We start from the raw sequence: 27,787 nt of genomic DNA, 5'->3' as shown, positions 1-27,787 counted from the left end.
AAGTTATTAAACTTCCACGGAAACCTTTGACAGGTCGGAAACTTTAATGCCGATGGCACGACCCATCCACTATCCATTGGTTGATGATGATTTACTAAGCTAAGGTACCCGAAACTATACCGGGCTTGGCTTGAAGCATAGCAGGTACCATATCAACCATGTCATATCCAAAGCCTGATACAATCCTATGCTTTCTTGGGTGTAGGAAAAGGAGTTGGAGGTTGTCAACTTGACTTTATAAATACAACACGAAAATACATACTCAGTTGAAATACATAAGGAAGGTATTGCAATGACCACACTACAGCCCCGCGGTCCATACTCGCAAGATGAGCTCAAAAAGTTATACCCCGATGATCTACAACTTCAACTTGTTCAGGTCCTAATGCGACATGGCGAACGAAGTCCCGTTTCTGCGAGATTTCAAAATGCTGGGCTGCAACCTTACTGGCCGTATTGTTCAGCAGCTCGGCGAATGGTGAGCGCTACAATGGAAGCTAATTCATCGGATTGGACTCCTCTGCAATGGAGACGTCGCCTGGAAACATTCGGCAATGATGATGGCCCTATCATTGCACGAGGGCCTCGAGGAGAAGTTGATGATGTTTGCAATCTGGGTGAATTGACAGACAAGGGGAGAGAAACGACTTCACAGTTGGGAACTCGACTTCGAAGACTTTACATTGACCAATTGGGATTTCTACCTCAAATGATACACAATACCGATTTCTTGTACCTCCGCGCAACGCCAATCCCAAGAGCTCTGGAATCAATGCAGCAAGCTTTCTTCGGCATGTATCCGCCCTATGCCCGCGCTGCAGCTTGCCCACCGCCAACTATAATCACACGCTCGCCTTCTGGTATGTGCCGCGTACTCTCGAACTTTGAGCTTCATGCTGACCGCCAATTCTCTAGATGAGACTTTGTTCCCGAACGATAGTGGGTGTAGAAGATTTGCTCAATTGTCCAGAGCTTTCGCACAGCGAACCGCTGATCGTTGGAACGAAACAGACGAAATGGAATATTTGAACTACCTTATTGGCAAGTGGATGCCGGATTCCAGTAAACGAGTAGCCGTCGACTCTCACCCCAGACTTTCTGGTATTATGGACACCATTAATTCCACCCTAGCCCATGGTCCTGAAACCAGATTACCCAAAGAATTCTACGATCAGAGAGGTCGAGCTATCATAGAAAAAATAGGAGTTGAGGAATGGTTTACTGGATATAACGAGTCAGAAGAATATCGCTCTCTTGGTATTGGAGGACTCATGGGTGATTTAGTCGAGAGAATGGTTGGAAGTGTGGAACATAACGGGCAAGATGGCTTATTTGAAACTGGCGGTGAGAATGGTTCGACTGGCATTGGAAGAGGAGGGGAGAAAGCTATAAAGATGGGCTTGAGTGGCTGCCATGATACAACTCTCGCCGCCGTTCTTACTAGTCTAGGGGCATTTGAGGACCGGCCTTGGCCACCTTATACGTCTCATATTGCTTTAGAGATGTTTCGCAAGAAGCAGCCCTTGCTTGGAGAACCCATATATGAGCCGCCCAGCAGCAGTAACGGTACTGGAAAAGGACTGCTTTCAATATTTGGATTGGGCAAGAAAACAGAAGCAGGACCTATTGGTATTGCAAGAAAGAAGCTTGGTGACCTCTCAGAAACAGAGAGATCCAAGCTAAATGGCTATTATGTTAGAATTCGTTATAATGATGAAGTTGTGACAGTTCCTGGGTGTAGGCCACAAGGCAAACATCTTGATGGAGACCAGTCATTTTGTACATTGGTATTTATTCACCCTCAAAATCCCCATCTGACCTTTGACTAATTATATATAGGCGGAATTCAAGAACATAGTCGACAAGTTCACTCCCGCTCACTGGAAGAAGGATTGCTTGAGCAATCTAGATGCACCAGCTTTTCCCAAGATCAAAGAGCCCGCGGGTTACTAGATATGATATATGAATATATTACACAAGTTGTTTTTAGAGGGTGAGTTATAGATATACACTACATTATGATTCTGCATTGTACAGTCTTAGATAAATTTGTCAAATGCAATCAAAAGAGATTAACGCATTATTTCTGGCGTCTGGGATATCATGCTATCTATAGTCTTCTTGTATACCAATCTATCCACCGCATTGGTCGGGTATCGTCCTCCATGTCCCAAAATAGGTCTAGAAACATCCAGGATTTCATCCAAAATTGTGACCATCCAAAATAACTCACCCTACAGTGCATCGATTATTACAATCTAGATGGCTCAGAAGAGTTTCCCGGTTTCTTTCCTTCAATAACAACACCAAGCGCAGATCCAGCATCTAGGGCTGGCAGAGCTGGGGTTGTAGAGAATGATTCATCTCCTGAGAAACGCCTATGAAGAGTTAGTATACATCATTTCTGCAGTCTCACTTCAAAATCGTGATCGAGTAACTTACCATCCTCGTTCTTCTCCTCCGCTTAAGAAGCTACAGTCACCATTCTTCGTGATTTCCCATCCACCTCCAACACCATTACCATTTCTCCATCCCACTTCAGGAATCTCCTCTTCTGGACCTTTCCACATATCCACATCCTTTCCTGCCTCATCTCCACTCTCCTTTCTCTCAAAAACACTCAGTCCACAAGTAAACGGTCTGAAATCCTCCTCACCGACATCCTCTGGCATTTTCCCCGTCAAACATCTTCCAATCGCTATTAAAGTCGCCGCATGTGTGCATATAACAATAGCCTTGACACCTTCTCTATCCGCATCTTCTATAACTCTATGTAACGCATATGCCGTCCTATCATGCAAAGTCTCTATACTCTCTCCATTAACACTTGGTCGAATCTTCGGCACATATTCTTTATCATATGTCGGGAATAGAGAATGTAATAATTCTGGCGTAGCAGGACTGGGATGATCGAATCGAGCAGTGCCGTACCATTCACCCAAGCCGTTTTCACCACGGATTTTAAGGGACGCTGGGTCACTTGTGCGGGAAGAGAGATGGGGGATGAGCGGAGATATGGTTTGGATGCAGCGGTAGAAGGGAGAGGAGTAGATGCGTTCGATGGGTGGAGAAAGAGTGCTTAGATGGAGACCAAGTTCTGCAGCTTGTGCTTCGCCATATCCTGCGAGCGCGGGATCGCTAGGTATACCGGTAGGAGTGGGGATATTGGCGGTATATGTACCTGTTGCAGGGTCGACAATCCAATTTGAACGAAACTTGAGAAAGTCGGTCAGTATGGATAAAGCACAAACTATTAGAGGAAACTTACACCATGGCGAGTGACGTAGATGGTAGTCAATGAACGTGTAGGTTTTGAAGACATTTTTGAAAACAACAATTTAAGTTTGTAAAAAAATATTATACTTTCAGGTGCGAGGACTGGAAGTTCTATGTTGTTTTTTCACGATGACGTTTTGTGGAGGAAATTCAATATGTACCTGGGCATTTCTCCGCTCCTCGGCTGCGATAAGATAAAGAAAGGGGTCCTTTTGGAGGAGTTCCGGAGTTTTTGTAGATAAATTGGGACAATGTTATATCAAAGAGGAATATTTCATATGACTTTGTTAGCAATACGTGTGAATTGATGTCTTTGCGTCATTTAGTACATTCAATGATTCTTCATGGTACAGTCAAGATCAATGCAGATAGGATGGGGTTGCATTTATACGTCATTGGGAATTAATACACAGCGAACAATCCGTCCAATACATAGAACATCCTATTCGTGACAGTGATCTATAGCATAGTAAATCAGTCCTCTTTGCCCCTTGTAGTTTCATACCTATGAATTGTCAGTATTGAGTCATGGTTAAGTCATTGTTATCGAGTAAGGTGACAACATACCTCTTTCCTCTGAATGCCCAAACACCCCAGTTACCGCAACTAATGTCTTGAGGGTCCATATCGTTGAGATCCCATCTCAAACTTCGAAAGCGATTCTCACCTGGTTCCATCAACATATCCATTTCTCCGCCTACGGTCTTTTTGACCCAATCAATATCTCTATCCATGTCGTATTGTGTGTATCCGGTGACCAAGATTGGCACCTTGGTTTCTAACAGTTGTGGGATAGTTTCCGCCCACTCGTGTGAACTTGCTGGATGTCCTAAACCAGGATGGAAAAGCATGAAGCAATCAAAGTAAGGATCGTAAGGATAAAAGTGACCAGCTTTGTGAAGGGTGTGATAATACTCCACAAAAGTACTGATCTTTAAGGAGTTTGTGATACGATCCTCAACAATTGAGCCAAATGGATTTCCCGGAGTTCTCTCAGGTAAAGGAAATTCAGCATCTCTGTTCGCCATACTTTCGGGTCCAATGAAGATCAAGTGGAATGTGACTCGAGGAAAGAGATGTGCTAATTGCACCCAAACTTCTCTTGGCAACGAAGATTCTGCACGAGCTCCTAGAATGAAGATTCTCACCGGTGGCGGGGTTGGTCTAAGGTTCTTGATTTCAGATCCACCACCGGTTCGTGCAGGGTGTAGATTATAACGAAGAGCTGATTTTGTTAGCAAACAATATTCTGAGAAATTTGGAGGCCCTACATACCACTTAAACTCTTGAGACCTTCAACGGTTAGTCTCCCACCCTTCTTGATATTGTAAGGACTCAATTCATGCAGCACACTTCCAATAGTAAGAGGGTACGTCAACAATCTAGTCGCTTGTCGTAAACTTCTTTCGTCATTGATGGCCTTAAACTCTCTCGAAAACAATAGAGTATCCCAATTTGTCATATTAACCATAGCTTCTTCAATCTGATCTCCAGGGTACTCGAATTCTGGAAAGAACCTGCCGGAGCGTAGATCATGATCATCCTCATTTATCTCCCGCAGGGTATCACAAATTTCCAAATGTGCCTCATAATCATCAGCCCAATGCTCTTCTGAGCATGACACAGGTATTCCGCAATCTGGACATTCGAAATCGACGTGGGCTGGTGGTAGCGCACCTGTAGCAGATTTCCGTGCTTCGGGATCGTCTGGATTTGTTGGCAATCGAGTCTGGTGATGATCCGGATGTGGGCAATAGGCATTTTGTTTCATGAAAGCTGCTCGTCTTCTAATTTCGGGGGATGGCGAATTCGAGAACGAGTGGAAGAGGTTGTTCGGCTTCAAGAGAGCTCGTCCTTCAACCTCTGGAGGCGGGGTCGATTCCAAGCCACTTGGAGTTCTATATTGCGGAGGCTCATTTCTTGCTACCTGCCCTTGCCCAAATGATATTGCTCGACGGCCCAAGTCTTTTTGCGCCAATTGATTCCCGGATGGCAAATTCGAAGGGAGCTTGGTGCTTCTACCATTACCAGAAGCAATGGTTCTATTACCCAAGCCGATTGACCTAGGCGTTTTTCTGAGCGCATGTAAGCACTGCCGGCAAGTATATGAAGTTGAAGGACGCATGATTTCAAGCACCGTCAAGCTTCTCAAAAAAGATTGAAGAAGTAAAAGTGCTATACAAGCTGTGTATAAGAAATTTGATACATGAGGTGATTTCTATGATGAGTGGTCGCGTATTATTTATTAAAGCGGCATGGATTCTTTTAGCTCGTGAATATTTGTAGATTCAAGAAAACAACCTCGAACACCCAAAGCTTTGCGACAAGCTACTTGTCGAGCCCTTACAAATGATACCATCTTTAAATTTTCGCGCAAAGTGAATAATCTTACCTGAAGCTGCGCAGACTTTCTGCGCTGCTGCCCAAATATGGCTACCACATCAAACCAATTCTTGTACAGCTTGACCATCAATCCTCCCACCGCCATCACCCAAGCAATACTCGGACAATTTGCTGGCACGAAAGAGCAACAGATTGTGACTGCCTCTGGTTCGCGTCTCACTCTCCATAGACCAGATCCGTCGCAGGGAAAGATTATTACAGCACTCTCACACGATGTTTTTGGTATCATAAGAGCTATTGCAGCTTTCAGATTAGCCGGTAGCAATAAGGGTAAGTCATTCATCTTATCCCACTTGAGCTTCACTTAGTGATTTGAAGCATCGATGGCAGCACGAATCATACCGATATGAATAGCCTATGGGGACGAGTGTTATAGAAACTCGGTCGCAATTGAGAGCTAAGCTAAAATAAACAATCGCAGATTATATTATCATCACATCCGACTCTGGTCGTATAACAATCGTCGAGTTCGTCCCCGCACAAAATAAATTCAATCGCCTACATCTCGAGACTTTCGGCAAGTCGGGCGTTCGAAGAGTGGTTCCAGGGCAATACTTGGCTGTGGACCCGAAAGGCAGAGCTTGTTTAACTGCATCGGTGGAGAAGAACAAGCTTGTATATGTCTTGAATCGCAATTCTCAGGCGGAACTTACCATCTCATCCCCCTTGGAAGCCCATAAAGCACAAACTTTGGTGTTCGCATTGGTAGCATTGGATGTGGGATACGCAAATCCGGTGTTTGCGGCTCTCGAGGTTGATTATGGCGAGTCGGATCAGGATCCCACAGGGCAAGCTTATGACGAGATTGAGAAACAGCTTGTCTACTACGAGCTTGACCTGGGCTTGAATCATGTGGTGCGAAAATGGTCGGAGCCTGTCGATCGAACGGCGAACATCCTTTTCCAGGTGCCTGGAGGAACGGATGGACCTAGTGGTGTTTTAGTTTGTGGGGAGGATAATATCACCTACAGGCACTCTAATCAAGAAGCTTTCCGTGTTGCTATCCCTCGCCGCCGTGGTGCAACGGAAGATCCACAAAGAAAACGAAACATTGTAGCAGGAGTTATGCATAAACTCAAGGGTGCTGCGGGAGCTTTCTTCTTCTTACTACAAACCGATGATGGTGATCTTTTCAAAATAACCATTGAGATGGTTGAAGACGACAATGGGCAACCAACCGGCGAAGTCAGACGTCTCAAGATTAAGTACTTTGACACCGTGCCTGTCGCGGCGAGTCTCTGTATCCTTAAAAGTGGATTTCTTTTTGTTGCAAGCGAGTTTGGCAACCATCAGTTCTACCAATTTGAGAAGCTTGGCGATGACGATGAAGAAACAGAATTTATCAGCGATGATTTCCCAACTGGAGCTCATGAATCATACACGCCCATCTATTTTCATCCTCGACCAGCTGAGAATCTAAGCTTAGTCGAAAGTATCGACTCGATGAATCCTTTGATGGACTGCAAAGTCGCCAATCTCACTGACGAGGATGCACCACAGATCTATTCAATTTGTGGTACCGGCGCTCGAAGTACTTTCAGAACCCTGAAACATGGCTTAGAAGTAAGTGAAATCGTCGAATCTGAACTGCCCGGTGTACCATCTGCAGTCTGGACGACAAAGCTTACTAGAGGTGATACCTATGATGCTTACATCATTCTCTCTTTTTCAAACGGTACCTTGGTTCTCAGCATCGGTGAAACTGTGGAAGAAGTAACTGATACTGGGTTTTTGTCATCGGCACCAACACTAGCTGTACAGCAACTTGGCGAGGATTCTCTAATTCAGGTGCATCCTAAAGGTATTCGACATATTCGCGCGGATCGTCGCGTGAATGAGTGGGCTGCTCCTCAGCATCGTTCTATTGTTGCAGCCACTACAAACGAACGACAAGTTGCTGTAGCTCTAAGTTCTGGAGAGATTGTCTATTTTGAGATGGATTCAGATGGATCTCTCGCTGAATACGACGAAAAGAAAGAGATGAGCGGTACAGTTACCTGCTTGAGTCTCGGTGAAGTTCCAGAAGGACGTCAAAGAAGTCAATTCTTGGCTGTTGGCTGTGATGACTCAACAGTACGTATTCTGAGTTTGGATCCCGAATCAACACTTGAGAACAAATCGGTTCAAGCTTTGACTTCTCCTCCAAATGCCCTTTCCATTATGGCTATGTCAGACTCATCATCTGGCGGCTCAACTCTATACCTTCACATCGGACTTTATTCTGGCGTCTATCTACGAACTGTTTTAGATGAAGTGACTGGAGAGCTCTCTGACACACGAACACGTTTCCTTGGACCGAAGCCCGTCAAGCTTTTCAGAGTAGCCGTCCAAGGTCAGACTGCAGTGCTTGCGCTCAGTTCTAGGCCATGGCTCGGATATTCAGATCCCGTCACCAAAGGCTTTATGCTCACCCCACTTGACTATCCAGCTTTGGAGTGGGGCTGGAATTTCAGTAGCGAGCAGTGTACTGAAGGTATGGTGGGAATCCAAGGGCAAAATTTAAGGTACGTTAATACAGTTTTAATAATCCTAAAAGCACCATATACTATGATGATTTTCTTATCGTTAAACTTCTTAAGTCTTCCATGACTATGAGGATGTAACATTATAATTCCAATTGTTCCTTCTGAAATATCTAATCCAACTCAATCATTCAAACCCTTGCACTCAAGTTGGAGCAATGGCTAATTCACCATAGAATCTTTTCTATCGAGAAACTCACCGACAACCTTTTGCAAGAATCCATTCCTCTGACTTATACTCCTCGTCGTTTCGTCCGACATCCCGAACACCCTTGTTTCTATGTAATTGAAGCGGACAATAACATACTTTCTCCAGCCACAAAGCAGAAGCTACTTGAGGATCCTTCTGTTACAAACGGTGATGCCACAGTACTTCCTCCTGAGGAGTTTGGTTACCCGAGAGGAACAAACCACTGGGCGTCTTGCATCTCTGTCGTCGATCCTGTGACCGAAAAAAAAGTTCTGTCTACAATTCACCTAGAGGAAAATGAATGTGCAGTCAGCATCGCTGTTGTCGCTTTCGCTAGTCAAGAAGATGAAACGTTCTTATGTGTCGGAACAGGTAAGGATTTGGTTGTTAGTCCAAGATCATTCTCTGCAGGTTTCATTCACGTGTACCGCTTCCATGAAGACGGTAAAGAGCTCGAATTCATACACAAAACGAAAGTCGAGGAACCACCTATGGCATTACTTGCTTTCCAAGGTAGACTATTAGCTGGAGTGGGAAAAGATCTACGTATTTACGACCTCGGAATGCGACAACTCTTACGAAAAGCACAATCTGAAGTTGCGCCTAACATGATTGTTGGTTTACAAACTCAAGGCAGTCGTATCATTGTCAGTGATGTCCAAGAGAGTATCACTATGGTCGTGTACAAATTTCAAGAGAACAGACTCATTCCATTCGTGGATGATACCATCGCAAGGTGGACATCGTGCACTACAATGGTAGATTACGAGACTGTCGCAGGAGGGGATAAATTCGGTAACCTTTGGCTTCTCCGTTGTCCCGCTAAAGCCAGTGAAGAAGCGGATGAAGAAGGCTCTGGTGCTCATCTTCTACACGAACGTCAATACCTGGCTGGAGCTCCTCATCGATTAACATTGATGGCTCATAACTTTTCCCAAGATATTCCAATGAGCATTCAAAAGACAAACCTCGTTGCCGGAGGTAGAGATTGCTTGTTGTGGAGCGGACTTCAAGGCACACTTGGTATCCTAATACCATTCGTCAGTCGAGAAGATGTAGATTTCTTCCAGACATTAGAACAACACCTAAGATCAGAAGACCCGCCTCTGGCTGGAAGAGATCACTTAATATACCGAAGTTATTATGTGCCAGTAAAGGGCGTCATTGATGGAGATTTATGCGAAAGATATACCCTCTTGCCAACGGACAAGAAACAAATGATTGCAGGAGAGTTGGACCGCTCGGTTAGGGAGATTGAGAGAAAAATTTCGGTAATTGCCCCTATCCATCTTTTATGGACATTGCAAGGCTAACAACAGTTCTAGGATATTCGGACACGATCGGCATATTAATTGGGCGTAATTTGGGACAGGGTGCTCGCACCAGACGGCGCTGTATATTTTATAAGGTGTTTGATGTGCACTGTATCATGAACTCCATCCATCTCATGATGTTATGTTAAATTACAAAAATAAAGAGGAATCTAAAACACGCAATTATACAGCAATGTGCGGGCGAAAATCTTATGATCTCTGTCCTGTGAATCTTCTCTTCGCAACATCATATCTCGACTTCCCTTTTCCTTTCCCTTTATTCGATATAGGATTTTCTCTCTCCCACCTCTCATCGTCTTTGTATATTCCCATTGCGAGCTCTAGGTCGTAGTTCGCTTGTTCAAGATATAGAACTGCAATGTCGTATCTAACGGGAAATTAAATGTTAGCCTTTGATCCCTCTAGTGTTATCGGCCTTTCTTTTGAAACTCCTACACTCGAGAGGGTTTGAATCTTGTATCCCTTCGAACTATACAGGTAGCCCTTCTCTGTTTCTCATTGCCCATTCCGCAAATTATAAAACACAAACTCACTCAGAAACTTTACACCCAACCATGAATCTCCTCACGCAGCTCTTCCTCCTTTCTTCTTCCTCCCACTCCACAGGCCGCGGACTCAAACTCACTCCCCCTTTATACCATTCCCCAGGTATCAATATCGTTTTCCTAGCAAGAAGGAGGTGATCACTTGTTATACCATTTTTCTTTCGCAATGCATCAATTGGTACACCGTAGCGAAAGGATAGAGACGTCATGGAATCGGTGGCGTGGGAGAGGAAATGGAGGGTGTCTTCAGATTGTACTTCGGTTTTCGGCTGTGACTGGGTTTGGGCTTGTGATTTGGAGTCGAGAGAGTGAGAGTAAGTAGGGGGAGAAGTTCGTGCGTTCGATTCGGAAGAATGAAGGGATTCGTAGGAGGGTGGCTTATTCGACGGCGTGGAAGCTGCTACCGTATGATCCACCGCTTCTGCGCTCCTAACCTGACAGAAAGGACAATAATTTGCAAATCTCTCATTGCCTTCTACACATTGCCCGCAGATAATGCGTCCGCAACATGATAGCCTTCTATTTTCTCTGCTACTTATCCTTTCTTTCTCATTCCATTGTGTGTCTTCTTTTTCCTCTTTCATCCCATATGCCGGGCTCTCCTCTGAGGGGACAACTTCTTCTTTTATTTTCTCATTGAAACTTGAATCCCTTCTCGTCAATTGAAGAGAAGAATCTCTTTCCAACGTAGATGCCGAGTATGAAGGTAAGCCATTCCTCCCTTCATTCCTCTCTATCTGCACAAGTAGACGCGCACAAGTGCAGCAAGATTCCTGATCCATTTTAGACATTCTTCTGTACTGTATGATATCGAGTATGTGTCAAAAAAGATTTCAGTAAACAGAGAAACAAATGAACGAAGGCTCTATTGTTGGTTGATTTATGATTTATTCTATTGTACGAGTGATGCCACCACTGATAGTACTGATAGCTGACTATTTGCCCCTCGCTTCATACGGAAGGCGGGGTGACCTCCATGTGACGTAGCGCTACATGTTTTTCTTATCGGAATGCACAATTGACATCTACCGACCTCCTCTCCAATTCTTACACATGCAACTTGCATAGAACATCAAAAACTTTTCTGATCATATCATATCATTTCATTTTGGATTTCTCCTCCTCGATATTGATACTTTTACAACATGTCGAATATCCAGTCTATCATGACTATCTCCTACCTCCCTCGGAATCCTCAGAATACCCATAATTAGTATTGGCATTCCATCATCTGAACGTTCAAACTGTTGCGGCCCTCTCAGCGTCCCCATTCAACCACCAGAACTTAGCACAGCTTTCCTTTGGACGATCTTACAAAAGAGGAGTTCGCATACACACATACTTTGATTCAGCACTCCGATCTATCCCATGCCTTCTCAGATTAACTATCGTCATCGGAAAATATCCAATGATAAACCGACAATATCTCATACGCAAACCCATCACTCCCCAGGTCTTTATATCTATTACTGCTTTCCGTATCATACATATGCAGTAGCAACATGCGGAACGCACTGTCGATCCTCTGTCATCTCCTCTTTGGCTGATGTTTCTGTCATCGCTTTTATATCTTCTGAGCGTCTTCGCAATCGATTTTTCTCCTTCATCAACTGCTCATATTCCTCTATTATACCACAAATAATCTCCTAGATACCCTAAAGTTCATCATGAATCTTAAGACTTTCGTCCTGCTATCTTATCTCTAATAAATGCTGACCATCCTCATTGGCTACTTTTGTACCTGGCATTTCCTCAACTGGACTGCGATCCCGAATACTCTGGCCGTTCGTATCTCGGGGCTTTGCGATGTACTTGACTGTCGCCTGCAGCTGTCTTCTTTTTCATCCAATGATTGAACCGACGCAAATGCCAGAGAAAGGCGCCACTTAAGGATCTGATTCACAGGGAAGACTTCACTTCGAATTGGTAGTTGAGTGTGAACTGATGGTCGAGCGGCAATTGGCAAAATTGGTGGCAGAGCGCATCAGCCTGTCAGGCTTTCAAAAGAGTTCTGATTATGGGCAGTTTAATGGTGTCTTTGGAAGGAGAAGAAATCATCCACATGGGGTTGATTCGCTAAAAAGGTTAATCTCTATACTGAGTATGTGTTATTATCAGTGAGTTTAACATGTAATCGAGTAGACTGTTAGTATTTTAGTTTTACCATGTAGTTTCTACGCTCCTTACCGATCTTATAAGCTTCGAATAGCCATCAACTCGAAAACTTATCCTCCCCTTCATCCTGCCTACCACGAATCGAAGAAGGAGCCACCAGTTACAAAATCATTCGCCAGGTTCTGAAAACTCCTCGTCACACTTTACAAACAACAAGCAATAGGGCGTTGATTCCAGCCCATGGAATCTGAAATGTAAGTGGCAGCGGCATAGGGTGATGATGAGATGATGGTATTCTCTAGACAAGTACGAGTATAATGTAAATCGATCACCTGGAAGGGGGATGGGGTGGAAGGAACATGCAGTCTTCTACAGTTGGGAATTTTCATACAATGGATAAGTAGAGCTGGAATCCAAACATTGGATTCTGTAGACCAGATACCCCTCTGTAATGCTAATCGTACACTTGTTATCTGTATCTTTACACCCTTTTTGCTACGCTTTTAACTTTATCTTCATCATTCATCATCCATTCTTCCCTCCCACCGTCTTCACTTTGCTCTTCTTATTTACCTATTTTCTTTATGCACCTACCCCTCTTCTACACCTACTTCTATCACTGTCCCTCTAACACCCCCCCCCCTTTCAAATCCATCTCTCCTAGTCCAGAGAAACCCTTCTAACTTTCAAGTTTCAACTTCCTACCTACCTTTCACTTCACTTCACCTCTTCTACAATCATCTCACAGTTAGACATATCTAGTTGTTTATGTACACAGTACCACTATATACACAGTTTCACGAAGCAGCCCCTTCCCCATCCACACAATCAACTACTCAAGCACAATCAGTCTAATCTAATCCAGTTTTCCCACAGTTACATTATATTATCTAATACCTATCTATTCTATTCATTTTCTCATCTACACAGCAACGCTTCATATTTATCATCTATTCTCTACTCATCATCTACCATCTATTCTCTCTTCTCTATTCATCGTCTATTCTCTCGATTTTCGATACTCAGTCAGCTAGCGATCTAGCTACTCAAACAAGTCAAGCCAAGTCAACAGAATCTCGTTACAACATCTATCTATCTATCTACCTATCTACCTATCTACCTATCTAGGTAGTTACAATAATGATCTACCGACATCATGAAGTAGTTTCTTCTTCTATCTCAATATTTCATTATTTCATTATTTCATTGAAAGTTTGCATGAATATGAATGCCTCCTACCTAGCACATAGTTCGGAGAAATTCAAGCAGCTAAAGAAAAGGCCTAATCTTATCCTTCGATGCAAGTGCGTCTTTGGGAGTATATTCATGGAGAGTATCTCTATATGGACAGTATCTTTCTCCTTGTAATAGTACCATCAAATATCTAGATCACAAGAGATCTCCTCGCATCAAAAGTTTGCGCAAAATTACTTGTTGATCAATCCATATATCTGGTGGTATGCAAGAATTCTTCTACAACTTCGTCTCTCGCAATCTAGAAAGTTTGAGATGGCAATAATCCAAATCTCTATGGAGAAGAAAAATCTAGATGGAGATATGTAACTTTTTCCATTACTGTCTATCTATACATGACATTTATCCTCACACGCGTCAAGTGTCTTTGCCGGCCAACGTGTTTGACTCTCCTGCCTCCCCAGTCCCCCCTTCCAACGAGTAGTCGGGGATGTCTTTATCCTAAAGACATCATAGCGCGTATGTATGAACCGTTCCTTTCGTTTTCACATCATTTGGATGCATGGTTGGGATTGATTTTGGAATCGGATTAGGAGCGGGTATGAAGGGTGTCCACTTCACCTGGTCTCTCGATAGTTTGGGATTCGAATCTGTATATGTACAGTGCTGTGTGTCGCTGAAGAAAATATGGCGTGATGTTTCTTTTCACAGAAAAGAATATCTACAGACTCCCCCATCCTGGGAATAAACTTCCTATACAATGATTATGTAACAAGTACGGTGCAATGTATGTTAGTGCACCTCTTGTATCAGTGACAACATTTCTCATTCCAATATATCTACTTCGTGCATTACGGTTCCGTTGGAAAGAGGGAGAGTTCCGTTTGAAATATCGGTGTTTTGGCTTATGGTAATTGGGCCCGAAATGGATTCTTGAATCAGACCATCTTCGTTGAGCGATCTAGATCGATCGGAGTGTGGTGGGGTGATACCATCATGTTCATCACGTTCGCGCTGTTCCCAAAGCATTTGTGTTCTGGCCAAAGCTAATGCAAGTAATTCCTTCTCGTTTGAATTTTCTCGTCTTGATACTTTGGGTTCTGGGAAAGGTTTCGTGCTTGTTTTGGTTTCGATTCTGGTATGTGTGGCTAGGGTTCCACTGATGTAGATTTGAGGCTCAGGCCAGAATGGTTGGCTCGGATCATGATCTGAGTCTTGCTCATATCTGTTGACCGGAGTGGCGCCTAAGGGGACAAGTTCTTGGTATTCGATAGCTATTTGACTATCTCGTAGATGAGGAAAACTAGGTACCACATACATAAACTCCGATACCTATAATTATGTGAGCAAGCTAACCATTTTCAGAAATGCAGGACGCATACCTTTACGAAAAAAAGATCGAGCCCAAGGAACAGAGGCTTAGCATCTTCTGCCAGGTGCGCGCGTTCATCCGAAGGAACGAGTATATTTGTCTTGAAAGGGTCACGAGAATATTTCGCATGTGCACGGGGCCATATAGCTTCCTTGGCAGCCATCTCTAACGGAATACGTTCCCATGCCGTATCTATCACAGCAAGTCAATACAAATTCTTTACTTCTTCACTTCCCTGTACTCACATCTTGATAACTCGAGGTCCTTCTCTCCCAGCAATAACGCAACATCAGTGTTGAGCATCCACTGCTCTCGCGCACTAGGGCTGCCTATTGCTTCTGGTCTGATGGTATCATATCGATATCCTTGTATGATTCGGAATTTGGACAAAGAAGCAATTTTGAGTGTCTCAGCTTGTGGAAGTTGATCAAACACTCGAAGTAGAAGTGGAAGTTTTGATAATCTTTGTTCTTCCTTTTCTCGCGCCTGTCTCGCTTTCTCGGACCGTTCTCGCTCTTGCGCAGCGGCCCGATTTTGTTCCAATTTCTCCCGTTCTATCCTTTTCTGATCGTCGTATATTCGCCTTTGTTCTGCTTTGTCGCGTTCTTCCTGAGCATGTCGTGATTTTCGGTCCTCTTCTTCCTGTGCTCGCTTAGCAGCTTCCTCGATCGCTAGTTTCTCCTGAGCTTCTTCGGCTTCTCGAGCTTCTTTCGCCTCCTTTGCTTCCTTCTCCCGTGCTTCCCTCTCCTTTGCTTCTTTCTCTGTTGCTTCCCTTGCTTCCGTCTCTTTTGCTTCCCTTGCTTCCTTCTCCTTTGCTTCTCGAGCTTCCTCCGCCGCTTTCGCTTCACGAGCCTCTTTGGCCTGCTGCTTGGCTTCTCGAGCTTCCCGAGCCAGTTTTACCTGCTTCTTGCGTTCCAGATCGATCAGGTTTGAGAGCTCAGGTTTTTTGGCTGCTTGAACTTCCTCGTTCTCTTTGTTGAAACATGTCTCATTTTCCCCTATGGGCTTGGACGAAAATCTTGATGTGTTCTCCTTGGTAGTTTTTAAAGCTGACTTGTCTTGAGATGTTGCATCAAGATTGGGTGCTGGCTGGTCAGTACACAAATTTGATGTATTTTGATCTGTGATGATATGCTTTGAAAGTGCCTCTATTTTCTGGCGCTTAGATGGAGCACCATCGGTCTCTGTGGGAACCATTGTATCAAGAGTACCTGTGTGAGGTGGCGTTGTACTCTGGCGTTGTCGTTTTATGGGGCTCTTATCATTACGAATAGAAGCTAGTCGGTCTTTAGAATTGTCTCGTTTTATACCTTTAGCTTTGTCGTGCTTTTCGCTTTTATCCGAAGCCATCTCGATGATGGAAGGTTTTGAGACCTGGTCTTCATTTGCAAGATCGGTTGTTTGCGCAATGATTGTCGTTTTCTGTTTACCATCTTTTCTCTTCGACTCTTCTATCTGGTCTCGATCTTGGACAGATACAGTAGAAACATTTGATGCAATACTTCCACGCCCTTGTCTATCCCGTTCCCCTCTCAAGTCCTTACCAGAGACAAGCTTACGTCGTGGTTTCGGAGGCTCGTTTTCAGAAGACATCGCCGCAGCATCAGCTTCTGTAACTTTCGGAGCTTGCAGTTTTTTCTTAGGAGGACCTAAGGGAGTGCTTTCCATGTCTGAGGTCGGATGCGAAGCGTTGCTTTCCTCTTTTCTTGGACGGCCTGGGCCTCTTCTTGTCTGGTTCTGTGTGACGAGACTCGGATGAAGGGAGTCGCTGCTTGGGCGACGTGACAATCCTACTTCTAAATTCCTCATCGATTTTGAAGGACTCCTCTTCCGCGATGGTGAGGATCGATCACGTGTGTTCCTTACTGGCCTTCTAGAATCGCGGCCACGATCAGAGTCTCGATGAAGTTTGGGGGAGCGAGATTTGGAGGGCGAAGTTTTGGCTGGCTTCGAATATGTGTTGAAAGCATCTTTGAGTGTTTCAACGACTGACTCATAGTTGGGGCTGCCCCTCTCTCTTTCCTGCGCATGTTCATAGTATGTCTTATCTTTCAAGCGCCTAGTCGGGTCGAAGTCTCCTGAAAGCAAGCACTTAACCACGTCAATATGGCCTTTATGAATAGCACAAAGCATTGGCGTGGACCATCGAAATTCTACACCTCTTAGAGGCTCAGGATCGCAGTCATAATTACCCAGGCCAAGTAGTAGGTCGACGGCGAATTTGTCGCCAGCTTTTGCCGCGATTAGAAGAGATGTTGGATCTTTCCCCTTCTTTTGATTGACGTCTAGCCAATTATAGATATTTGGGTGATCGCCGTTTCGACATGCTTCCCGAAGCATTTCAGCATTATTATGATCTCGATATAAATCTCGGTGTGTAGTTCTATACGATCGTGCTCGCAGGCCATTCGATGTACCAGGATGCTCAGAGGTAGGGCTGTGATGAGGACTATTTCTTGAATAGGACTCATGTTCTGCATTTTCTCCCGTCGTTTGTTCGCTCAGGACAGTATCTTCATGGTACTTAGACTTGGCATCTTCAATAAGCTGCTGCATCTCTTTCCTCGTTTTCCTGGTATTCTCCTCGTCCTCAGGAACACTAACATAAGCTGCTGCTAGATCACTAGGCTCGTCACCTCCAGCCTTCTTTGCCTTACGTGGGTCAGCACCGTACTCTAAAAGGAGTCTCACAACTTCAACATGACCATTGTCAATGGCATCATGAAGTGGTGTGTCGCCAAGGTCATTGACTACATCAACATTGCAATCCTTGCTCAAAAGGAATTCGACAATTTTATCATAGCCTACAAGACTTGCGCCATGCAGCGGTGTATTCAACGCATTATCTGCTTGATTTAGGTCTTCAGGGTGCTTGTTGAATTCTTCCATCACTCCTGCGAGATTATTCTTACGAACAAATTGGAATAACATGGTTGCACCCGAACTATCGAGGTGCTTCTTCTTCTTTTGGGGGACAGTGACAGGCGTAGCAAGGTCTCTGATGGTAGAAGCTGTGCGTTGCCGAGGCCGAGAGCTACGAGGGTGTGAGCGCCCGCTAGCAGAAGAGTCATCGGATTGGTACTCGGTAGATAGAAGAGGAGGCGGTATTCGTCCTTTACGATGGCCTGAATTGTGGATCGACTTCGAGGGAAACTGAGTAGAGTGACCGCGTTTGTGAGAACGTCCGTGGTGGGGAGACTCCGATCGTTCCTTCCTGACACCTAAAGTATTCTCCATGCTGATGTTCAGTGAAGGAATGTTTCCTTTCCTTTGCATATTAATCAAAGCAGAATTTCGAAGTCGCTCTAATTTCCGATCATCGTGGTCGACATGATCTTCGTCTGAGTCCGATGGGTTCTGTTTATTCCGCGGAAAAACTCTTTCAACAGGTGTAGCCTTATCGACGCTGTCTAAATTCGATAATGGTGGCGACGATGATTTGTCAGACCTCAATTCTGGCGCAGTAGATTTTGGAAGAGATGAATGCCGTTTGTTTTGTAGATTGGATAATTTTCCATTGCCAGACTGAGATTTAATTGGCTCAGAAGGGTCGATCTTGAGACGCTTGCGCCTTCCTAGATTATTTTCGTTATGAGGAAGTGCTTCCATTGATAAAGTTTCCCGCTTCCTAGACTCGGACGGCTTTCGAATATCTTCCTCATCACTATTGTCCTCGTGCTTGATCGATTTTCGTATTTTCGAGGGTGAGTGGCCATTTTTGCCTTCCAAGACGATTGTCTCTGCTTCTGAATCGCTCTTCACATCAATATCCTCAGGGGGTGCATCGGGCATATCCACATCCCTCGAAGTCTCGGAATCAGTCACAGCCTCTTGTCTTCCGGAAAGCGTCGGGCTTTTGATGATATTCGTGGCGTTGTTGACTTTGTCTTTTCGATCGACAAGGCTGGTGGTCGAGTCACCATGTTTTGTAGCCGTTGCTCCCTCATGATTGTGAGTGCCCATAACATCTAGACTATGTTTCGCTGTATCCTGCGGATCATCCTGGCTTATATTATAAGTAGACACTTTGATTGTGAATGGTTTTCGGGACAAGGAGGAGCATCCGAGTCCTTCAAACTGATAGATATATTACTTAGATGCGCCAGTTAAATTGGGTTGGTTGAAGTTGGAATTCCGAATGGTGAACGGATTATATCATTAAATTCGTAATGTAATCGTGGATCGTGAAAATCTTGAATTGACAGTAAGTGAGAAAGTATGTGTACGGATATGTGTAGGGTTTGAGGATTGGTTGAAGAAGAATTGTACCCAAGGAGCTAAGTAGTATTTGGGAGTGATTTTGTTAAATGGGAGGAATCGAGTTACCAGATAGAATTGAATTACTTCCACTTGCGCTTAGTCAGGAGAAACGCTAAACTAGGTCGGTCTACGGAATACGGAGCCCCACTCAGGCACTAAGCACAAAACACTGAATCAGGAACTTTCATGAAGGAGCTTATCCTGTCTTATCCAGTCTATTCTGTCCATCCAGTCTCTCGTGTCTATCATAGGACAATACGTGTTGTCCTAAGTCAACAATGGAACGAGATTCGAGGCAAAACAAAGCAAAACAAAGCAGAAAACCTATAGGTCGCTATACTCGATTCGTGAATGCCTACCTACCTACCTACCTACCTACCTAGGCATGGACATATGGATGTATGGCTGTATGTATGGTAAAGACCCAGCCATACACTTGACACTTGTTCCCCAAATCCCCCTTTTAATGCTTCAGGTACTAGGTAGGTAAATAACTAATCATACCCACCGTCTCTATCTCAAATCCAGAATCATACAGCAGATGAGAGAAAGAGAAAATGATCTGATACGAACTTACGACGAAGCTTACAGCAATTACATTGTCAACAAATCTGCCGGTGCAGAGTATAGCAATCTATTTATATCATACAGTCTTTTGCCACAGGAGTTCTTTTCGCTTCAGACAGGTGAACGTAGACGTGAACTTAGATTGATAGTATAGGAGTCTAACTGACGTATAATTGAGGTCTAATTGAGGTCTAACTGAAGTCTAATTCAAACTACAGTATCATCGTAATCTAATCTACAAAGTACAGTACCAGCACAATGTAGAGAAAAACCAAGAACTATACTTCGCAAAACTCGAATGCCTATGCCATTATTCCATCCAAACAAAGGAGTACAACGCATCAACTGACCTACTTTTCTTTTTTCTTAGCTTGTATCAGATCATCCCGAGGTCCTACCTGAACTCTCCCTAGAGAGTCCTAACTCCTAATAAGTTCTAACGAACACTTCTCCAAAACTCAAAGTGCTTGTATGGAAAACACTTAGCGAGCCTAGAGTCTAGGTAGTAGATAGGAACTTGGAAGTGAGTGATAAAATCTTCGAGGACTTGGGATGTCAAAAAGTCTGCCGTATTCGCCTTTACCTACTATCCACCGTGGCTCCTTTCTATTAGTGCTTTATTAGTGCTTTATCATTGCTTTACATTCTGCCCGTCTCGAGCCAGTCGTGCCAGTTAAAATAAAATAAATCCATCAATGGCCCTCTTTTTTCTAAAATCTAGACTTGGTTTCTTCGACACGTGATCAAAGTGTGATTTCTAGATGGAGAGCACGTGAAGATAACGCGGATGGCTTAACGACAAGGCCACTAGCTAAGGCTAGACCGCTCGCTATCTTTCGTCATCGAGAAGATACTTCTGTGTATATTATTCTTTCAGACCATCCTCCCCTCCCTTATAAATTCTTTTTGGACTCATCTCTTCACCAGATCTTTTCTCCTTCAAAGTTCACACATACTCTCACATTATCACCCCAGGACAGTTTAATTCTACTTCTCAAAGATACCTTTTTATCCAAAATGGACATTCCACAGTTAGCCTTACCAACATCTCTTGATGAAGCTCGAATCAAGACCCTCCCTTCAAAAGCTTCTTATATTCCTAATTTTCTCACGGAGGAGGAAGAACAAATATTACTGCAGAAAGTAGGTCGATTCCGGGCCCATTCGAGATTTGATATTTGACATTTTGATTCCCACAGATTGCCACAGCCCCAAAACCACGATGGAAGCATTTAACTCATCGTCGTCTTCAGACATGGCCCTCTGATTTGACCAAGAATACTCTATTGGATGCTCCTCTGCCCAAATGGCTAACAGATCCCGTTGTCTCTCGACTCCTCTCCTTACCTATCTCGCATGAAACCGGAACACGTCATATTTTTAGTGATAGCCCCCATGAGCGTCCGAATCATGTCCTAATCAATGAATATCTGCCAAAGCAGGGAATTATGCCACATAAAGATGGAGCCGCCTATCATCCAGTCGTCTGCACTGTAAGCTTAGGCGCAAGCTTATGCTTGAATATCTATGGCAACAAAGATGATGGAACAAGAGAAGAGCAGCCAAGGTGGAGAATTTTCCAGGAGCCAAGGAGTTTGTTGATCACAACAGATGAACTATATACAAATTACTATCATGGAATATCCGAGACGGAAGCAGAAATTGACCTAAATACCACAACAGTCGCAAACTGGGATCTTCTACGGTCTAAAGATGAAATTATTGATGGTAGATACGAAAGAAAGGAGCGAACTAGCCTTACGTATCGGGACGTACTCAAGGTATCGAAACTAGGTTCAAAGTTAGGGATATTCGGCAAACGCTGAGGCCTAATCTTATAACATAGTATCGACCTCTGTTTCTACTTCCAACTATCTACACCAAACGCCGAGAAGAGTATTTCAGTATAAATATGGTATCATTCTCCATCTACCCTCTACACTATCTACACCAAACTTTGTGGCATACCATTTCCTTGTTGAATCTGCAGTCACTCCAAGGTTTGATATTACAAAGCACAGCCCTGTCAATATGGTTCTGTTCAAGAACTGTCCCTGAGGCGCGGCTGCAATGGCAATTGCAATATACAGCAAGCATTCGCTAGTGTAATGAGGGCAAACGATGTGGCGGAAGAATGCATTTGAGGGAAGAGCATACTTCTTCAAGCTTGCCAAGTGCTTGTGGCAGTCATGCTGACAGACAGATGCAGTCACAAATAGAGGTACTGCCACACAAGTCTTCAAAGAGGGCTTCGAAAAGTCTATCGAACCTAGTGGATTTGTAGTTGCATCAAGTATGGCTTAGGTAGTTAGTCATCAATGGAAAGAATTACAAGAGTTATAATTGACATCACTCACCAATGCCTTCAATCCAAACCGAAATTCCCATAAACAAATAATACGCAATTCCAATAGCCCAAAGCCCAGCCCACATCTTTGACTGGGAAGGTTTTGTGAGCGTAAGACTCTCATACACTCTCCGGCTGCCCTGTAGAGCCATGAGTGTCCATGCCAAAGTTACCTGATTAAATGTCATTGATTTTGTCGCATCTTGTTGAGAGTACGATGCAAGCAATCTGAAAGCAGGTCCACGTGTGATGATTTGAAACGCCCAGAAAATGGAAGAGGCCACGGAGACAATATAATAGTGAGTGAACCAAGTATGGGGAACCTGTATAGATGCAACGTATTCGAATAGACGCGTAGTCTTGCTCTGGGCGGATGTGCTTTTCTCAGGATTTGGCGTGAACCCTCGACTGCCATAGTTCATGAAATGCTGTCGGAATGAAGGTATCAAAGTTCCACCTAGATCAACTGTGGTCCCTAAAATGAAGAAGGCTGCACAGATAGTTCGGGGATCCATAATCCTTATGATGAATCGCAATAAAGTGATTTTCTGACCAGACCTTCAAGGATTCCCGGTGAGTGATTGGCACGTCAGTCGAATTGGAAACCTTGCCAATTGGGGAATTCGAAGAATATTTGTGCCTGAGGTTCAAACTATGCGATCATAGAAATAATTTTTGATGCAGAAACCCCACAATGTAATTCACATCTTCAATTCCAAAATTCAAGATCCGGCTTGAGGGAAATCGCAAAGTATTCTTTCTGCTAAAAACCCTCCTCAGCAAAACATATTTTTAGATAAGATATCTGGATCTGACCAGAACAATCCGCAATCATGTCGACCACCGCTGATAAGGTATACCCTCTCGTCCACGACCTTTTTTCCCAATGCTAACACCCCGCCACAGATCAAACAAATTGAGGATGAGGTATACTGCCAGGACCTGATCAATTCGTCGTCGATAGATCCTAACGAAATGATAGATGTCCAAAACCCAAAAGAACAAGGCGACAAGTTTCCATCTTGGTCAACTTAAAGCAAAGCTCGCTAAACTCAAGAGAGAGTTATTGACCCCTACGTCGAGTGGTGGAGGAGCAGGTGTAGGTTTCGATGTAGCACGTACAGGTGTCGCCAGTGTTGGATTTATAGGATTTCCATCGGTGGGAAAGAGTACATTGATGAGCAAACTTACCGGACAACATTCAGAGGCTGCCGCATACGAATTTACAACTTTAACGACAGTACCTGGTCAAATTTTATACAATGGAGCAAAGATCCAAATTCTGGATCTTCCTGGTATTATTCAAGGAGCCAAGGACGGAAAGGGTAGAGGTCGACAAGTCATTGCGGTTGCCAAGACATGCCATTTAATCTTCATTGTATTGGATGTCAATAAGCCCTTGACGGATAAGAAGATCATTGAAGACGAACTGGAAGGATTCGGAATTCGAATCAACAAGTCACCACCAAACATCGTTTTTAAGAAGAAGGACAAGGGCGGAATCAATATCACCAATACTGTCCCAATGACGCATATCGATCACGATGAGATCAAGGCTGTAATGAACGAGTACAAAATTTCATCCGCAGATATCGCCATTCGCTGTGACGCCACTATCGACGATCTGATAGACGTACTAGAGGCCAAGGGACGAAGTTACATTCCTGTCATTTATGCATTGAACAAAATCGATGCTATTTCGATAGAGGAACTTGATTTGCTTTACAGAATTCCTAATGCATGTCCCATCTCGTCTGAGCATGGGTGGAACGTTGATGAACTGTTAGAACAGATGTAAGTTTATGATTTGAAAGCTTTCATATGAATTTTTGTCTTGGGTACTTTCAATGATTCTATAGAGTAGCGCGGTGTTCTGGAGCTATAATCGACTCGCTCAAGGAAAGAGAAGATGGAAGGCGTTCACCTGAAGCTAGCAGATTTCTGTGGTTGCCAAAATTGCCTAACAACCTGATACTAACTTCTGATCAGGTGGGAGAAACTAAATCTTGTCAGAGTTTATACAAAGCCCAAAGGAAAATTGCCTGATTACACAGCACCAGTAGTGTTACGTTCCACGAGGTGCACAGTTGAAGATTTTGTAAGTGGCTATTTTCCTGATCCTGAGAATCGCGTAGCACAGCATCGAGTGACTAATGGTGGTGATCAAAGTGTAACGCTATTCATAAAACTATTGTGGACGAATTCCGCGTGGCTATTGTTTATGGAAAATCAGTTAAGCATCAACCTCAGCGTGTAGGTCTCAGTCACGAATTAGCAGATGAAGATATCAGTAAGTTTCCACACGTTGATGAGAAAGATGACATGGATTTTCGAGCTAATCCACCATGCAGTTACTATTGTCAAACGATAAAAAACATGCAGAATAGAGCGATACGGTGTAACGACCAAGGATCTTCCGGTGGTACGAACGGCGCGGAGAAGGACGATGGACGTTGAAGAAGCGAAGGATTTCGGAAGACAGAGGAGGGGATGGGCTGATATGGTCTCAATGGCAATGCTCGTCGGGAGTCAATGGCGTCATATTAAGGTACAGACACTTGCGGGCATTTGGGTTACTGGACTCTGGAAGAAATAAGAGGCGGTTGCTAGCTACAGTACTAGCAGTTGCCCGTAGATTCGTAGTCACGGATTGGCGCCCCTGCTCATCTTGGTATGAGAAGGCTACGAAGGTCGATATGAGGAAGACGTAGATGAATATCCAAAAGAGATTGTTTACCCCTCAACATACTTGAATTGACAGGACAGGGTCCTGAATACAGATAGTTATTATTTTATATTGGCTTGTGTACATGTGATACAAGGCTTTGCTCGTGGGATCCATTTGTCAAGTTTAATAGTGGCGAAACTTTTGAATGGATGGGTGGATGAGTCAATCAATCAACGATCTTCAGGTAGGCGCTTCGAAGGTGTGATGAATGATATCTCGGGATTCCATGGGCCTGGTCCAGTTTATGCGTATTGCATGGGACGCTTGGATCAGATGATGAGACTTGTATTTGAATGCTCGGGTTTTGCTTGATTGGGATGAGAGATTTGAATGTTTGGATGGGTGGATGAATGGTTGAGGATGGGGTGTGGTAAGTGGTTGTTTGTTTGGATGAAGTCCTTAACTAGGTGAGGGGAATTGAGGACGAGGCATCAGTGATGGTATGGTATAGTATGTACGATACAGGACATTGGGGGTTGGGGGTTGGGGGTTGGAATGAAATGGAATGCTACATTATCAGTTGCCCGATGGCATGGGAGAGTGATGGAGTGATGGAGTTGGAGATGGATGAGATGCCTACTTGATTCATGGGTGTCGGCGTTAAGGTGAGGAGGTGGTTGTTGTGAGTATGGGATTGGGATTGGGATTGGGATTTGGCCGACATGGTGTGGCATATTCCGCGGGGAGGAATATCGTGAGTGCCTGAAATTGGGAATGCTAGGGACTGTAGGTGTTGTATGATGCATATTACTAATTAGAATTTGAGTCACGGGGTGAGAGATACATGGAGAGATAAATGGATGGAGTTTTGATGCCGTATGCTATGTGGTAAGTAGTTCTAATGAGTATTGAGTATTGAGTCCGGGGTATATCTCTATAGATGCAGAAAAATGATAAATTTCTCCTCGCTCAGAGTTAGCAAAGCGTCTATCTCGTTGTTATTTTCTTTCAAACTTCATCTCCCCGATCCGATGGATCTAGATTGCCAATCTTGGATCGCCGGGTAGATAGATATCGTAGATATTGTAGATAGACAGAAACCGGACGGACCGTAACAGAAATCCGCATTGGTTCGTGCAACATCATGTCATATCGCATTACGGAGTATATCCCATCGAAACTTAGCTAGGTACCTACCTACCTATCTATAATCATGGCTGCAACAGACATCTTTCCTTTTTCTTTGCTTCTTTCTTTCTTTCTCTATCTATCTATCTATCTATCCATTCATCTATCCCACACATAATCATCATCATCATCATCAACGTCATGAATCATGAAATTCGCATTCTCAACTCAGCCTAGCGATGATACCCGGTTCTCCATCATGACCCGTCCGTACCTGACTCCTGACACCTGGTCGATCCAGCGCGTTCGTTCCTGAAAATTCGGCGCTTCGGGTAACCGTTTTCCGTAAGGGTGATCGCTTTCGTACATGATGGCGATGTTTCCTCGGCGGCTACAGAGGCCTTTTAAGCGGTCGATGGACTCCGCTGTGGGAACTTTGGCTCGTTTGGGGGATTAGGCTTGCGTGGAGAGGGTGATTGGTTGGATTGGTGAATGGATAGATGGATGGATGGATGGGATTTAATGGATGTGAAATGGATGAATTGGGACGAATTCGATGATCGACGCAGGCTTGGGATTTTTTCGGAGGGGATAATCGCGTGAGTTGAGATGAGATGAGATGAGATGGATGGGATTGAAGATTGGGTTTACGGTAGGTTAGGTATCTATTGAGAGGAGAAGAGTTCAGATAGGAGTTCATGAGGAGGTTTATTGAAATGAAAATGGATGTCTATTTTGAATGGGAAAGTTTGTAATATGATTTTTCCCCAAACCTTGATGTCGATGTTCATGGAGCCAGTCAGGTCAGTCTAGATGCTAAAGGATGAGTAGAGCAGATGAGGATCATTTCCCCGCGATGTCGATAAGATTGTCTCAATTGCCGCCGACGAGAAAAAAACGCGGATGGAGTTTTAGCTTTAGCTACCAGGTATCTACCTACGTAGAGAGGATGTCTTTGAGCATGTATCATGATGTATGTTTTACCGCTGTAAGCTAGCAAAGAGGTCTAAGCAGAGACAGGGAAGAAGCTGAGGATGATTTTGAAATGAAGGTTGTCACCTCGTGATAGAGGATCTACAAAAGTCCCGAGGTTGAAGTTTGGATGGTGTTTCTAGGTTTCCTTCACCGCTGTTGAGCAGAGAGTTGTGTATGTTGCAGCCAAGACGTAGGTTGGAAAAGGGGGACGTGGTCGCGTTTATTTTTGCTTTTGCTTAAACCCCCCTCTCCCCTTCGTCGATGTGTAAGAGTCTGTTTCATATGGTGAATGCGCCACGGATGTACTGCTGTTTTTCTGTAACTTGGATGAATCAAAAAGTTGAGAGTGTACTTCGTACATTTGTAAGTGATAGCGAGCAGTGCCCCACGACCGCTTATCCAAGCTGCTCTCCCTTGATGAAACGTAAAGTAAGGCTCCCTTAGAGATCGTCGCTGAAGAATTTAATCAATAAGTAAATACATATGATAAAATACAATTAAACAAAATAAAACGAAATCGGAAAGAATTATGAAAATAAATTGAAGTTGCAAGGAATAATTGCAAATAGATTTGAATGAATAGTGGGCCATTAGGATTTCACCCGGAGTTTTTGACACGAAAGGGTACAACAATTAGACCAATGATCAAGAACGTGGATGATGCACAAAGATGGGGAGCCCAACTTCAGATGCGAGGTTCCTCCACATTCGGGGCTTTCGGTTAGGTTGATGGCACGGTTTGATATGGATAATGAAGACGGGAGGATGGATGGATGGATTGGAATGGTGTTTGTGCGGTTGTCAGTGATGGATGGTTAATACCTAGGTAGCTAGCCATTCATGCTTTGGGCGGGGAGCGGAACGGGAAAGAGGAGAAGCGGCACATGCGTG

At 44.0% G+C, this 27,787-nt stretch overlaps 9 protein-coding genes across 9 annotated transcripts; 4 read left to right on the top strand and 5 right to left on the bottom strand.

Moving 5' to 3' along the window:
- Window positions 1-292: 292 nt before the first annotated feature.
- EAF01_007396 (uncharacterized protein) lies at window positions 293-1,953 on the top strand (the record flags this gene model as incomplete). Its single annotated transcript, XM_038915651.1, has 3 exons — window positions 293-860; window positions 916-1,787; window positions 1,840-1,953. The coding sequence occupies 3 exons, from the start codon at window positions 293-295 to the stop codon at window positions 1,951-1,953; spliced, it is 1,554 nt and encodes a 517-aa protein (XP_038769289.1).
- A 298-nt stretch (window positions 1,954-2,251) lies between these two features.
- EAF01_007395 (uncharacterized protein) lies at window positions 2,252-3,322 on the bottom strand (the record flags this gene model as incomplete). Its single annotated transcript, XM_038915650.1, has 3 exons — window positions 2,252-2,378; window positions 2,443-3,215; window positions 3,269-3,322. 3 exons carry the CDS (start codon window positions 3,320-3,322, stop codon window positions 2,252-2,254), a joined length of 954 nt encoding a protein of 317 aa, XP_038769288.1.
- A 428-nt stretch (window positions 3,323-3,750) lies between these two features.
- On the bottom strand, window positions 3,751-5,401 carry EAF01_007394 (uncharacterized protein; the record flags this gene model as incomplete). Its single annotated transcript, XM_038915649.1, has 3 exons — window positions 3,751-3,781; window positions 3,844-4,501; window positions 4,552-5,401. The coding sequence occupies 3 exons, from the start codon at window positions 5,399-5,401 to the stop codon at window positions 3,751-3,753; spliced, it is 1,539 nt and encodes a 512-aa protein (XP_038769287.1).
- Window positions 5,402-5,587: 186 nt separating this feature from the next.
- On the top strand, window positions 5,588-9,869 carry EAF01_007393 (uncharacterized protein). Its single transcript, XM_038915648.1, has 4 exons — window positions 5,588-5,949; window positions 6,101-8,183; window positions 8,378-9,662; window positions 9,717-9,869. The coding sequence occupies exons 1-4, from the start codon at window positions 5,706-5,708 to the stop codon at window positions 9,741-9,743; spliced, it is 3,639 nt and encodes a 1,212-aa protein (XP_038769286.1). The 5' UTR covers window positions 5,588-5,705; the 3' UTR covers window positions 9,744-9,869.
- Window positions 9,870-11,144, bottom strand: EAF01_007392 (uncharacterized protein). The gene is made up of 2 exons (XM_038915647.1): window positions 10,259-11,144; window positions 9,870-10,092 (listed from the first exon to the last, which is right to left on the bottom strand). The coding sequence occupies exons 1-2, from the start codon at window positions 11,059-11,061 to the stop codon at window positions 9,915-9,917; spliced, it is 981 nt and encodes a 326-aa protein (XP_038769285.1). The 5' UTR covers window positions 11,062-11,144; the 3' UTR covers window positions 9,870-9,914.
- A 2,692-nt stretch (window positions 11,145-13,836) lies between these two features.
- EAF01_007391 (uncharacterized protein) lies at window positions 13,837-19,255 on the bottom strand. The gene is made up of 3 exons (XM_038915646.1): window positions 15,197-19,255; window positions 14,962-15,143; window positions 13,837-14,911 (listed from the first exon to the last, which is right to left on the bottom strand). Exons 1-3 carry the CDS (start codon window positions 18,912-18,914, stop codon window positions 14,405-14,407), a joined length of 4,407 nt encoding a protein of 1,468 aa, XP_038769284.1. The 5' UTR covers window positions 18,915-19,255; the 3' UTR covers window positions 13,837-14,404.
- A 1,404-nt stretch (window positions 19,256-20,659) lies between these two features.
- Window positions 20,660-22,640, bottom strand: EAF01_007389 (uncharacterized protein; the record flags this gene model as incomplete). The annotated part of the gene is made up of 2 exons (XM_038915644.1): window positions 20,660-22,077; window positions 22,136-22,640. The coding sequence occupies 2 exons, from the start codon at window positions 22,638-22,640 to the stop codon at window positions 21,680-21,682; spliced, it is 903 nt and encodes a 300-aa protein (XP_038769282.1). The 3' UTR covers window positions 20,660-21,679.
- On the top strand, window positions 20,796-21,604 carry EAF01_007390 (uncharacterized protein; the record flags this gene model as incomplete). The annotated part of the gene is made up of 2 exons (XM_038915645.1): window positions 20,796-20,921; window positions 20,978-21,604. 2 exons carry the CDS (start codon window positions 20,796-20,798, stop codon window positions 21,602-21,604), a joined length of 753 nt encoding a protein of 250 aa, XP_038769283.1.
- A 318-nt stretch (window positions 22,641-22,958) lies between the features above and the next one.
- EAF01_007388 (uncharacterized protein) lies at window positions 22,959-24,496 on the top strand (the record flags this gene model as incomplete). Its single annotated transcript, XM_038915643.1, has 6 exons — window positions 22,959-22,979; window positions 23,032-23,052; window positions 23,108-23,919; window positions 24,115-24,223; window positions 24,295-24,415; window positions 24,477-24,496. The coding sequence occupies 6 exons, from the start codon at window positions 22,959-22,961 to the stop codon at window positions 24,494-24,496; spliced, it is 1,104 nt and encodes a 367-aa protein (XP_038769281.1).
- Between the last annotated feature and the right edge of the window lie 3,291 nt (window positions 24,497-27,787).

The sequence above is a fragment of the Botrytis porri genome (assembly GCF_014898465.1).
Source record: "Botrytis porri strain MUCL 3234 chromosome Unknown BPOR_009, whole genome shotgun sequence".
Classification (NCBI taxonomy): domain Eukaryota; kingdom Fungi; phylum Ascomycota; class Leotiomycetes; order Helotiales; family Sclerotiniaceae; genus Botrytis; species Botrytis porri.
This window is presented reverse-complemented; position numbering and strand designations above follow the sequence as displayed.